Source organism: Amblyomma mixtum, chromosome 2 (genome assembly GCF_055824585.1).
Source record: "Amblyomma mixtum isolate Tamu chromosome 2, ASM5582458v1, whole genome shotgun sequence".
Classification (NCBI taxonomy): domain Eukaryota; kingdom Metazoa; phylum Arthropoda; class Arachnida; order Ixodida; family Ixodidae; genus Amblyomma; species Amblyomma mixtum.
This window is the reverse complement of record NC_143013.1, coordinates 170482511-170495456: the sequence shown is the minus strand read 5'-3', so window position 1 is coordinate 170495456 and position 12946 is coordinate 170482511. Positions and strand designations below refer to the sequence as shown.

Below are 12946 nucleotides of genomic sequence, written 5' to 3'. Positions count from 1 at the left end.
AACCCCCCTGTCACTTCCCCTTTATTCTCTGCCCTGAGCAAGTTCCTTCACACTCTTCCTTCTACCTCCCATCTCCTCTTTCGTGGTGATTTTAATGCCCCTCACACACTCTGGGACTACCCCCAAACTCTCAAACCCGGCCACTTCCTCCATTTTCTGGCCTAGGAATGTCACCTCAACCTTCTTAATACTACTGGCTCGCCTACTCGACTGGTCACTGCCTTACAACACCCGACAATACTTTCTCTCGTCGTTCACTCTCCTTTCACTGGCAGGTGAGCGCCGAAACTTTTCTCAGTGACAACTTTCTCTTCCATATTACCACCTCTCATTGCCACATCCCTCGATGTAATCCGGTTATTCACACTGACTGGCACGCCTTTCGCGTCAATCTCGCCTGCGACACCTTTCAATCCTACGACGACTGGACGTTGCGCATCTCTGCAGCGCTCACGTCCAGTAGCCGTCGCGTCGTTACCCAATCCCACACCCAGATCCTCACCTTCTCCGTTTATGGCGTCGCCATAAACGTCTTCAACGTTCCTTCCACTCCCAACCCCGCAAAGCTGAACTTTCCTTCGGATAAATGCTCTGCGGGCCGCGATCGTCGCCCACTGATCCTCCCTCGAGCACTCTCCTTGGAGTGCTCTTTGTGATGGCCTTGACTCCGCATTGCACTGGCGATCCACATGGTCTTTCTTTAAATCCCTCCTTTGCACTAAGCCCGCCGTTGCTCCCACTCTAGCTGAAGCCCTCACTCAGGGGACTCACTCCGATGTTTTTGATCAGCTCGCCTCTCTCTACCTCCCGCCCCCTCTGACACCTCTACCAGATGTACTCTGGCGGACTTAACCCTGATCTGGACCAATCCTTCACTCTCCGAGAGCACGAATCGGCTCTGGCTGCTAATGCTACACACTCGGCTCCCGGTGAGGATACCATTACATCCACCACACTTCGTAAACTTCCTGGCTGCGCCAAAGAATTCCACCTTCAAACCTACAATGAGGCCTCATTTCTATGATTCGAAAGCCGGGCAAGACTGCCTCTCTCTCTAACCTCCGCCCAATCTCCCTGACGTGTGCGTTGGTGAGACCCTTGAGCGAATGGTCCTGACTCGCCTCTCAAATTTTCTCGAGGCGAGGGAGTTCTTCCATTCTCTCATCGGCTTCCGACGGCGCGTCTGTGCACAGGACATGTTTCTGATTTTCCCACACAGCTTGCTGTCACCTACCCCCCCTGAAATTCACACCCTTGTGACCGTCGATGTTAGCAAGGCATTCGACGGTGTTTACCATGACCACATCCTTTCTCAACTAGCCTCATGGGACTGTGGCTGCCGCATGTACTCTTATATCCCCTCATTCCTCTCTAAACTTGGGGCTCGCTGTCGAGTAGACACCCATCTGTCTGACCCACACAACCTCACGCGTGGTGCTCCTCAAGATGCTGTTCTCTCTCCTATCCTTTTCAATATCGCTATGGCCCCTCTCGCCTCCCAGCTAGCTGAAATTCCTGACCTGCATCATATATTTTACGCCTATCAGATCACTCTCTGGTGTTCGTCTTTCACTCCCGGAGGACACCCTGCAACGTGGCCTAGATCTCATCGACTCCTTTCTCACCACCGCTGGCCTCTCTCCTGCTCCTGAGAAATGTGAGCTTCTCCTTCTCAAACATTCCTCATACCAGCGCTCACACCACCAGAAAGTTATGAACGCATTTTATGTCTCCTGGCCCCAGAAAAGCAACTGCTTCCTAGGGAAGTAAAGGAATAGTTAAAATACTGCACTACTGGATACCCTGACATTATTTCTTGAGACAGCTGCGCATTCCCATTTGCTATCGGGTTTCGACTCGCTTTCGGCAAGCAGTGCCGCACTTTGTTTTTTACAATGCACAGTTGTGTTCTAAACTTCAGAGGACCGTGTGACCGCCCGCTCAAGTTGTTTGTTGAAGAGATGTGTGTGCGATTGCAATTATTTGAACTCTTTCCTCTGTTGCTTTTCAGTTGCATCGCGCAAGTCTCGTACTTATTGTGTGAACCTTTTACGACTTACCCAATTTCGCATGACATTTTCATGCAGCGCGTCATCATCATGATCAGCCTGACTACGCCCACTGCAAGGCAAAGGCCTCTCCAGTGTCTCTCCAATTAACCCTGTCCTTTGCCAGCTGTGCCCCCGTATCCCTGCAAACAACTTCTCAATCTCATTAGCCAACCTAACTTTCTGCCGAGCGTGCTACGCTTGCCTTCTCTTGTAATCCACGAAATCCATTGCGTTACACTTAAGGACCAGCGGTTATTTTGCCTTTCCATTACATGCCCTGCCGAAGTCCATTTCTCTCTCTTGATTTCGACTAGGATATCATTAAACCGCGTTTGTTCCCTCACCCACTCCGCCCTCTTGCGATCTCTTAACGTTACACCTATCATTTTCCTTTCGCTGCGTTGTTCTTAACTTAAGCTGAACCCTCTTTGTTGCCTCCACGTTTCTGCCCCATAGGTGAGTACAGGTAGGATACAGCTGTTGTATGCTTTTCTGTTGACGGATATTGGTAAACTGCCATTAATGACCTTAGAGAACCTGCCATATGCGCTCCACCCCATTCTTATTCTTCCAGTTATTTCCCTCTCATGATACCGATCAGCGGCCACTACCTGCCCTAAGGAGACGTGTTCTCTCGCTACTCCAGGACCTCGTTACTAGTTGCGAACTGCTGTTCGCTTGCTAAATATTGAACATTACTTTGTTTTTCTGCATGTTAATTTTGAGACCCACCATTCTGCTCTGCCTGTCTAATTCATTGATCATGCGTTGCAGTTCATGTCCTGAGTGACTTAACAAGGCAATGCTATCAGTGAATCGCAGATTACTTTGTTATTCTCAATTAACTCTCATCCTCAACTGTTCCTAAATCAGGCCTCGGAATACCTCCTGTAAACAGACGGTGAATAGCATTGGCAAGATCGTGTCTCTCTGCCTGGCACCTTTCCTTATTAAAATTTTATTGCTGACTTTATGGCAGACTATAATAGCTGTGCAATCATTAAAGACATTTTCGAATATTCTCACATAACACACTTCTACACCCTGGTTCCTCAGTGCCTGCATGATAGTTCAGTTTTCCACTGAGTCAAATGGTTTCTCGTATTAAATGACGGCTATATATAGGGGTTGGTTATACTCTGGGCATTTTTCTATCACTTGATTGATAGCGTGAATATAGTCTGTTGTCGAGTACCCTCCACAAAAGCCTGCCTGATTATCTGCTGATTGAAGTCTAACGTTGTCCTGATTCTATTAGCGATTACCTTAGTAAATGCCTTGTAGGCAACGGGCAGGAAGCTGATCGGTGTGCAATGCTTCAAGTACTTGGCGTGTAATTTTTTTGTGAACGAAGATAACGCTAGCGTTCTTCCAAACATGTGGCACGATCTCAAGGAATTGCTTATATAGGGCGGCTAGGTGTTCTAGCCCAATCTCTGCTCCGTACTTCAACAAATCTGCTGTTACCTGATCCTCATCAGCTAGTTTCCCCCTTTGCATTGCTCTTACAGCTTTATTTACGTCTTTCTTCGTCATTTGCGGGATGTCTGATTGGTGTGCACTACTGCCTCTCTCTCATTAACATTCTGAATACATTCGCGACTGTACAGATTGGTGTAGAACTCTGCGACTACTTTAACTATGTTATCTATATTGCTAATCACGTTGCCCCATTTGTCTCATAGCGCATACATCTCGTTTTCACCTCTGTCTAGTTTTCTTTTCACTAAGCTCCCTTCGTTATTTAGAGCATGCTCGATATTCTCTATGCGAAAATTCCTTCTGTCGGCTACCTTGCGCTTATTTAATAACATCGATAGCTCTGCTACTTTTGTTCTCTCTATGGAGCGTGTGCTGGATTTAAGTTTGCCAGCAGTAGTGTCAGTTTCAGAAAAAAAGATTTAAGAAGAAGCTGGAATGATGAAATGATAGCACCGTAGAAGCTGTGGAAAAAGCAGCGTTCATTGCGCGGATAGACTGCTCCTGCTTCTTCCACCGCGGAAGGCAGGCGGAATGCAGATCCTCTTTTGTAGTCTTGCCACCTCTCGAAAAGCGAGCCACGTGTCCCTAGCCGCTGACGTCACCTCAGGAAGACGTGATCTTAAACGGAGGAGATGAAAGATGTCAAGTGGTGAGACAGCTGCAGTGAGCCGTGGAACAAGGCGATGATAAGCTGGGGAGTCTAACCTGTGTGCAACATAAAGCGTCAGCTACTCCTTGTGCTTCCACTGCGGCTTTCGTCTTTTCGACCTGTCCCTACCGCATTAGTTACTTCATTACAAATATTTGGTGCGAATTTAATTTGACTATCGCAAACATATATGTGCCTACCAGAGGCAAATGCAAATTGGAATTCAATTGATTCTCGTCACAAACAATGAAGGGGGTCAAACAAAAAGTGAAGCAAGATCACTTGATTGCGTTCAAGCCGTCTTCATGGCAAACAGTGATGACGAAACTTTATTCTAACAATATATACATTAGCAATTTGCAGAATAAAGCAAGAGTATAAATTGTACATAGAACCAACTAAAATAAATCACATAATGCCAGTTTTCTAACTGTAAATCATAGGTACAACGTTTTTTGTTTCACTTACGACGCAAGTCATGACTGGAAAGATTGATACCACAAGGTATATATTGTTCTGCAGCGAATAGGAATTTGTCAGCCGTTAAGCGCCGAATGCGTAGTGACGGCATGAGAGAAGAAGAGCCACCTCCGCTGCTTTCTTATCCAGTTTCTACGCCAGCATTGTCCAGGACTGTAACTGATAAGAGGGGGACAAAAACAAGACGGACGGCCTATCCGCTCTCTTCAGCTCAACTCTTAAATGTTGACAAAAGATAACGAAACGCACCGATAAGAGGCCTAAGTTCAAGTGTGCGATCACTGGAACAACTGGGTCAACAAAACGAAGAGCTTCTGCGTCACGAGATAAGTTTTCACGGCCTATTGCTTAGTGCGGCCATAGTGCTGATAATCGGTCTGAGGGGCAGAGTTTGGCTCATATAATGTCATCTCTCCGGCTGTCTAGAAACGCTGAGGAACAAAAGTGAGAAGACCTTCTGATCAGCCTGTCCACACTAAACCACTGGTGAGCGCATGTTTCTGTTTTCTTAACGTCCGCATTACACATTTCCGAAGTCTGCGTGATTCATTTCTATGTTTCCCAAAAACTGGCGAACAATGTGCTTCTGCAACATGGCTGTCCTGTTACCACCATTACTGCTACTAAAGTCTGGCCTCCAGACCATCCCTGCTTTTTAGAAGAGCTTAAGTGTCTTAATCGCTCCGGTCTGTTCGCAGAATGGTACTGTTACGTGGGGTCGTAGTATTTATTTATTTAATTCATTTGTTGGTTTATTGTACCCCTCAGGGCATTACAGAGGGGAGTGGCAAAAACAGGATGCCAGCTATACCTTCGCGGAACATCTCGTGATTACTGATGTTGGCAATATCTACGGGAAGGTGATTCCAGTCGCGCAATGTACGCGCCCAGATTGGCGGTGAAAAATATTTGGTGCTACGAGAATCGAAACCGATTTCATGAGGATGGTCCCTACGATGGGATACATCAAACGGCAGTAGGATAAGGCGACCGTGCAGTACAGAATGATGGTACAACATCTGAAACAGTGCGATACGAGCCACTTGCCGACGAAATGAGAGCTAGAAGGGAAAGAATAGATTTCGTAGCAGTTATGCTTGCAGTGCGGCTGTAATTACTGAGGTGAAACGCGTAGACTAGATTTGAACCATCTCAAGAGCAGTAATATGACTGCCATGAGAAGGATCCGAGTCTAAAGTTGTATACTCCAGTTTGGTGTGAATTAGTGTTTCCTATATAAAAAGTTTCAAGGAAGAACAATGAAAAAATTGCGACAAAAGTAACCTCCCTGCTGAAAAAGTTCTATGATGCAATAAACTCATACAGTTTGTCATACAATTATCATAGACTTATCATAAAATCGTAGAAAATTATCACGCAAATGTCATACATTTCTGTAAAATCATAGTCATCAGAGTTGCCAAAGAATATCATAAAAGTTGTATGATATATCATATAAATTGTATGATATTCTATGATGAAGCCACTGTGAGGTTATTGTATCATAGAACTTTTTTCAGCAGGGCTAGGATGCGGTTAGCGTTGTTGATTATGTGCTCGATATGAAGACGCCAGCTTAGGTTAGTGGTGACATAAACGCCAAGATATTTATATGATGTTAGAGTCTCTAAAGAACTGTTATCAATATAATACGAAAGCGGGGCAGTAGATTTTCTTTAAACACGCGTGACTGTGGATTTGTTAATGTTCTGTTCCATAGACCAATTCTTGCACCAGTTAGCTACAGAGGTAAGGTCAGACTGAAGTAGACAGCAACAGCGACTATTTCTCTAAAATAACGCAGTCATCCGCAAAGAGGAGGATATGAGAGTTAACAAAAGACGGAAGATCATTGATGTACATTAGGAATAAAACAGGACCAAGGGCTGAGTCTTGAAGAACACCTGAATGCACTTCTGTAAAACTGGAATTAAAACCATTTGCAACAACAAACTGAAAGCAATTAAGGAGAAAGCACTCAAGCCATTTCAGTAAAGTAGGGTCAATTTTAAGGTTATTTAATTTTTATAATATGCGTCTGTGACATACCTTGTCGAAAGCGTTACTAAAATCTAGGAATATACAGCCAGCTAGTCATGAGTAGTAAAAGATACGGTGTAATGCATGTGATAAAATATAGTTGAGACTCGCATGAATGCGATTTACGAAAACTGCGTTATGCCGATGAGAAGAATGTGTTTGATTAAAAAAACTTGACAAGATTTCTAACAGTTATGTGTTCTAACATTTTGCCACATGTGTCAGTCAGGAAGATGGTGCGGTAGTTGAGGGGAGTTGTTCTGCTGCCCCACTTGTACACTGGAATCACCTTTGCAAGTTTCCACAGTTTCAGTAGGCTAGATTGGTCCTAAGATTGTTTGAAAATTTTTGTTAGCAGAGTGGAAACGTACCCAGAAATGTTTTTCAAAAACTTATCATTAATAAGATCACAACCTGGAGTGGAATGAAGGCTGAGGTATCGATCAATTTAATGATGCCAAAAGTATCTAATAATATTGGCGCCGCAGTTCCATAGTGACGATTATGAGTAGTAGGTATGCGTGCATCAGATTTCTACCCAATGAAAGTTCTCGGCCGCCGTGGTGGCTCAGTGGTTATGGTGTTCGGCTGCTGACCCGAAAGACGCGGGTTCGACCCCGGCCGCGGAGGTCGAATTTCGATAGAGGCGAAATTCTAGATGCCCGGGTACTGTGTGATGTCAGTGCACAGTAAAGAACTCCAGGTGGTCGAAATTTCCGGAGCCCTTCACTAGGGCGTCCCCCATAGCCTGAGTCGCTTTGGGACGTTAAACTCAATAAACCAAAAACAAACGAAAGTTCTACCAAGTGTATGGTTAAGTACTGCAGCAGCAAGGTCTTAAGGAATCACCAGGGAAGCCGGATTAATAACGCGCCAGACTTTTCTTATATTTGTTGTGAGCATAGAAAGAAGAACCTGTGAATGAAAGTGTTTCTTTGCGTATTTAATCGCCTGCACGTATGCGATCGGATGCAGCCGAGCACGAAGCCCAACGTTCTCTTGTGGCGGAAAGCTTAGCGATGCCTTAATGTCGCTACTTTTTATTAGATCAGCGCTTGATTGCTTTATAAGCGGAAAAAAAAACAGTCACACAAGAAAAGGGACAAGAAGAGTGTACACACCACAACGACACGATGTGACGTTGGGGCAACTGAACGCAACAAGTTCGAGGTCATGCCGTACGTGCATAAAGTGAGCCATAACATCAAAAAAGTCGCGGCCAAGCAGGGAGTGAGTATGGTGTTTTCCGCTCCTTGCAAGCCGTCGGGACTGTGTTCGCGCATTTATCGAGGCAGGGGTAGGAACCGCGTTTGCACAACGCAGCATGAGAACCGGTTCACGGCGTGTGTCGCACAGGTGGTTTACAAGTTCCCCCTCACATGCGAGAGAGTATACATCGGCCAAACTGGTCCGTGTATTAATGACCGGCTGCGTGAGCACCACTCCTCCCAGGGGTCCGATGGCGGTGCAAACTTGCCTCGCCATTGTAGTGACTGCGGCTGTTATCCTATTGTTCAGCAATGTCACGATTATTGGTAGAGGCAAGGGAAAAAAGGAGTGGGAAATCTTGGAAGCATATCATATGGGTTTTGTCAGGCCAGGATTGTGTTAGCACAACCTCGGTGCGCATACTCGAAAAAGAATTTGCCTTTTTAGGTCGTTCACGATAGATCAGATTTCTTGTCTCTGATGCCCAGTGATTTGTGATGATGCTGTTGCGCAAACTCTGCTGGCCTTGCTCGGACTATGTGTTTTCTAATACTCTTCAGTTGTTAGTCCAGTCGTAGTGGTGTGTACACTCTTCTTGTCCCTCGCCTTGTGTGACTGGTTTTTTTCCGCTTACAATGTACCAACTGGCCCGCATTTCAACTCTTCTTGATTGCTTTACCAGGGGGCATCAGTGTGGTTGATAATGGTGGGTTGAGGAATCAACCGTTCAGTGAGCTGGTTTACTTCGGCCGAAAACACGTTCGAGTGGGTTTGAATAGTACCATTGTCAAAACCATCAAGAAAAATGCCAAATAAAGGAGACACTTCACTGTTTATTGCCGTAAAATTGGCTCACTTAAATTCGCGTATCACTGCTACCTTTTTGTTAGATTTCCCACAAGTTAACTTAATGGAAAATTTAAAAAAGAGCGTGATCGCCAAGGTCAGGCAGATATGTGTAGATGAGTGCATGCGATTAAGTAATTTGCGGGGATACGGTGGCCGCACCTGAAACAGGACAGGGTTAATTATAAAGATAAGGGAGAGGCATTTGCCCTGCAGTAGGCGTAGTCAGGCTGATGATAATGATGATGAATAATTTTTGTAGAGCACGTGTCGATAGGTGATGATAACGAGTTATATTTCTTAAGAAAACTTCTGCCGTTATTGAAAAGAACCGATACAAAGGCTTTAGATACCAGACCACTTCCCCTCGCGTGTGTCTAGGATGTGCTGGGTTAGCAGTCGGCTGCGGAGAAACTGTAGCCTTCCCTGCGTGTCGGAATGTTGGCGATAGCGTCCGTGCCCGAATTATGTACGCAGCAGCTCTCACTAACATGAAACTTGTTTGAGCACAATTAGTGTTTTGGTGTTTCAGGTTGCCTTTTAGCAAATTCAAGAAGCTTTTAACGAGCGACTCTTGTTGCAGCTGAAAAGTCTTCAGTAAGGGTGATTTTAGCGTCCTTAAGACTATTACGTGTAGGTCGAATGGCATCTTCTAAAAATTTACCAATGGTGGGGCAACATTTATTCGGCCTGAAAACTCCCAAGCGATGAACGCGTTGGGATGCATCAGGAAGAAGGGGATAAGTTAGATATTTGTTAAGAGCGGAAGTTAGTTTTTCTTCTGTCTTTTTCCATGTCTCATTAGAATCTGGAATGCCATAGAATATAAGGTTGTTATGTCGTGACGTGTCGTCGTGATAGCCTATTCGTGTTTGCAGACTGTTGACTACCTCTGAAATTTCTTCAATTTCGATGGTATACTGGAAATTTCATGGCTAACTTCTTCTAGCTTTTTGTAACTTTACTCTCGTACTTCTAGACGATTCTGTACTGCCATGATCTTGGCTTCGATATTTGCCGCTAAATGAAGATGAAAATGACGAACGTAAGGTAAACAGCAGAAAGAGGCAGTGATTCAAGTGAGCGGTGCTATTAGAAAATTTTCAGGGTGGGCTCTGCGCCGCTGGCGCAGGGCAGAGTCAATATGAGATCAATGGAACAGGTCTTTCTCCACCAATGAAGACAGTTAAGCTCATAATAGAGGTGTGAGGACAGTGGCAAGTAGTAGGAAATCACACAAAAATAAAAGCCAAGTTTTATATGCGCTATTTCTCTCGCTTGACGCGCCCCCATCACCCCAAGGCAAAGCCACCTGACGACGACGTGCCCGCCCTGTAATTTTACGGTCGTGCGACAACCGGAAACCGCCGATCAAAATACGGAGGCTGCATCCGCACGAAGAAAGAAAGACAGCGTACCTTCAAAATCTGTAATCCCGCATGGGCACCCTTGTAGTTCTGAAATAGCGGCTCATATGGTTCAGCCATTCGTCCAAAAGCATTTTATAAAATAGCCTGAACCTGAGCAGTCGGCGGTAGCGCTATCTAGCTGGGAGATCAGCTTTCACTGGTCGAAGACGCCGCAGAAGTTCTGAACATGGAACTCCACTCATGAAATCTTCCAACAACTCTAGAAACAGTGCATAAACGTTTGGTCCATCTCTCTTATCTTTGTAAACTTCAGATGCAAATACTCATCCAATCCAATACGCATCCAATTCGGAACAAGAACTCCACACACTGGTTTGGTTTTATGAAATTATGGGATTTAACGTTTCTAAGTGACTGCGGTATGAGGAACGCTGTAGTGCAAGGATACGGGTAATTTAGACCCCCTGGGATTCTTTAACATCTACAGGCATCGCGCAGTACACGGGCCTGTAGCGTGTCGCCTCCATTGAAATGCAACCACTGCGTCCGGGATCGAACCCGCGTCTTTCGAGTCAGCAGCCAAGCAGCATAACCACTGAGCCACAGCGGCGGCCCAGAAATAAAAAGTCCACAGGAGATCGAGAGATGTGGTGCAAAAATCTGCGGTAACAATATGGGTTGTACATTTCGTTTTTTAAATGGCTGCTTTCCCATAACATCTTTTAATTCGATTTCGCTGTCTATTTTTCGGTACGTTCCTGCGTGGGCTTCGGGTGGGCGCAGGTACTAGAAAGAGGAAGTGGGTGGATAGAAAACATTTACACTACTGATCCTTCTCTGACTAATCTTGATTTTACAAGCTGTTGGCGTCCAACAAAGACGCTTCCAAAGTGTACGCAAAAACGGAAGACACTACTTTCAAGCGGTTATCGGAAAACCAACATGTTTTTGCAAATGGTAAAAGTATGGCAAACTCTTTGAGATCTTTGAATTTGTTGGTTGGGCATACAGTGTTCTGTTTAGAAATGAAGTTGTTTATTGTCGTTGACAAGAGTCCTTCGACGCATGCTTGAAACCCTGTCAAGCTGCAAAGATCTGCAAAATTTTTACTGTTGCTTTCTTTATTATTTTCAGACACACCTTGAAAACATGCAGCGTCGGAAGCCAAAGCACCAAATTATAGATGGGGTACCGAGATGCCTAAGCATTGTCCCAGAAATCCTGCGAGAAAACCTCAAGTTCCGACTGAGAAGAGGCGATGTCCTGCAGAGTACATTTCCCAAGAGTGGAACTCACTGGGTCCAGTATATAACGCAGCTCATCCTAAGAGAGGGGGAACCCGTCACGTCTTACGATGAACTTTCCAGGGAATGGCGCTTTTTAGAGTACATGGATATAAAAGACTGGAAATCGACTCTTCCTTTGAGAACCTTTTCCACACACTTGCCTTTAACCAAAGACACTATGACCGAAGAAGGCAAGTACGTCTACGTTGCCCGCAATCCCTGGGATGTGTGCGTCTCCTTCTACAAGATGGTGAGCAACCTTAGCCCGTACGAGTTCGAAGACGGCACTTTCGAAGAGTTTGTGGACGTGTTTGTGAACGGAAACTTTGGTTACGGTGACTACTTCGAACACGTCGCCTCTGGATATGCACTGCGAGAAGAGCCTAATGTCTTCTTCATTACTTACGAGGAACTGAAGAAGGACACTCGCGAGGGAATATTGCGGTTGGCGTACTTCTTGGGGGAACAATACGGCAATGCTTTAGAAGAAGACGAAAAGCTCTTCGAGCAGCTCTTGGCTCGATCAAAGCCCGAGTACATGAGGAGCGTGGTCGTCATCAACCTTTCTGCAAGTTCAAATCCCCACTTGCAAGAATTGATTTCAAGAAACGAGAACTCCTGCAAAGAGGGTTACGAAGGAGACAAGAACCGATACGGGCTTGTAAGAACCGCCAAGGTTGGAGGCTGGAAAGAATACTTCACGCCAGAACTTCTTCAACGAATGGAGTTAAGAATACGTGAGGCCGAAAAATCATCGTCTTTCATGAGCTTGTGGAGGGATATCAGAGCAGAAACCCTGCAAGCTGCTTCCAATGGGTGCTATTGATCATAATGCAGTGGAAATAAAGACAGGGGCGCGAAAAATTGTCTTTCCGCACCCGACTATTCCTTCTCATTCCTAGGCATCGTGCTCTATTCGAACGTAACTTCAGTCAGAATATTGCCTCGGAAAAGGATCCAGCTCCCTGTAGAGATGTCTAGAAGACTGATGAATGTTTTATGCTGTATACCCAAACGAGAGTTTACTGGCAGATTTTAGCAGTTTTCGAACGTTTAGATTTCATCAACTTATTTTTAGAGGCTTTACAGACATACTGAGAGGTTGGTAGTAAGCTTCTAGAATATTGTCTCTAAATGAAGGTTTTCAAAAATATTCCTTTGAAAATCGCATATACGTGAGCGAAGCCGCAGTTAAACCAGTTTTTTTCATTGTGCTGCTAGCGTTTAAGTGAAGAGAACATGGTGTGGATCACCCAAGTGTACGAGATAATTATCATCATATCAAGCTGGAGTTTGTGATCTGCTTATAATTTAATTTATTTCCTAGTGTGCGTTTACTACTCCTGCAGTATTTTAAAGCGTAAAACGCATATGGGTAGGAGACACGCTAAAGCCAATCAACAATTTTTTTTTATGATTGCTGGGTTATTTATGCCGGCCCATGCAAATACAATTCTAGCAGTTTTGCTCATTTTTATTTGTTACTACGTTAATAAACGCTCCTTACTAGCCAGACAACTAAATAGAAAATAC

At 44.9% G+C, this 12946-nt stretch overlaps 1 protein-coding gene across 2 annotated transcripts; it reads left to right on the top strand.

Annotated features, from left to right (window-relative positions):
* The first annotated feature begins 4989 nt into the window (after positions 1–4989).
* Positions 4990–12295, top strand: LOC149361582 (3-alpha-hydroxysteroid sulfotransferase-like). Of its 2 annotated transcripts, none has more exons than XM_089572721.1 (2): positions 4990–5148; positions 11262–12295. In XM_089572721.1, exon 2 carries the CDS (start codon positions 11277–11279, stop codon positions 12237–12239), a length of 963 nt encoding a protein of 320 aa, XP_089428847.1. In that variant the 5' UTR covers positions 4990–5148; positions 11262–11276; the 3' UTR covers positions 12240–12295. The 2 variants fall into 2 exon arrangements, with proteins under 2 accessions (XP_089428847.1, XP_089428848.1); XM_089572722.1 differs by having other exon boundaries at positions 5000–5148; positions 11256–12295.
* The last annotated feature ends 651 nt before the right edge of the window (positions 12296–12946 follow it).

Bases quoted from the DNA above. Each gene is read 5' to 3' on its own strand.
- LOC149361582 (XM_089572721.1), top strand. From the start codon at position 11,277: ATGCAGCGTCGGAAGCCAAAGCACCAAATTATAGATGGGGTACCGAGA.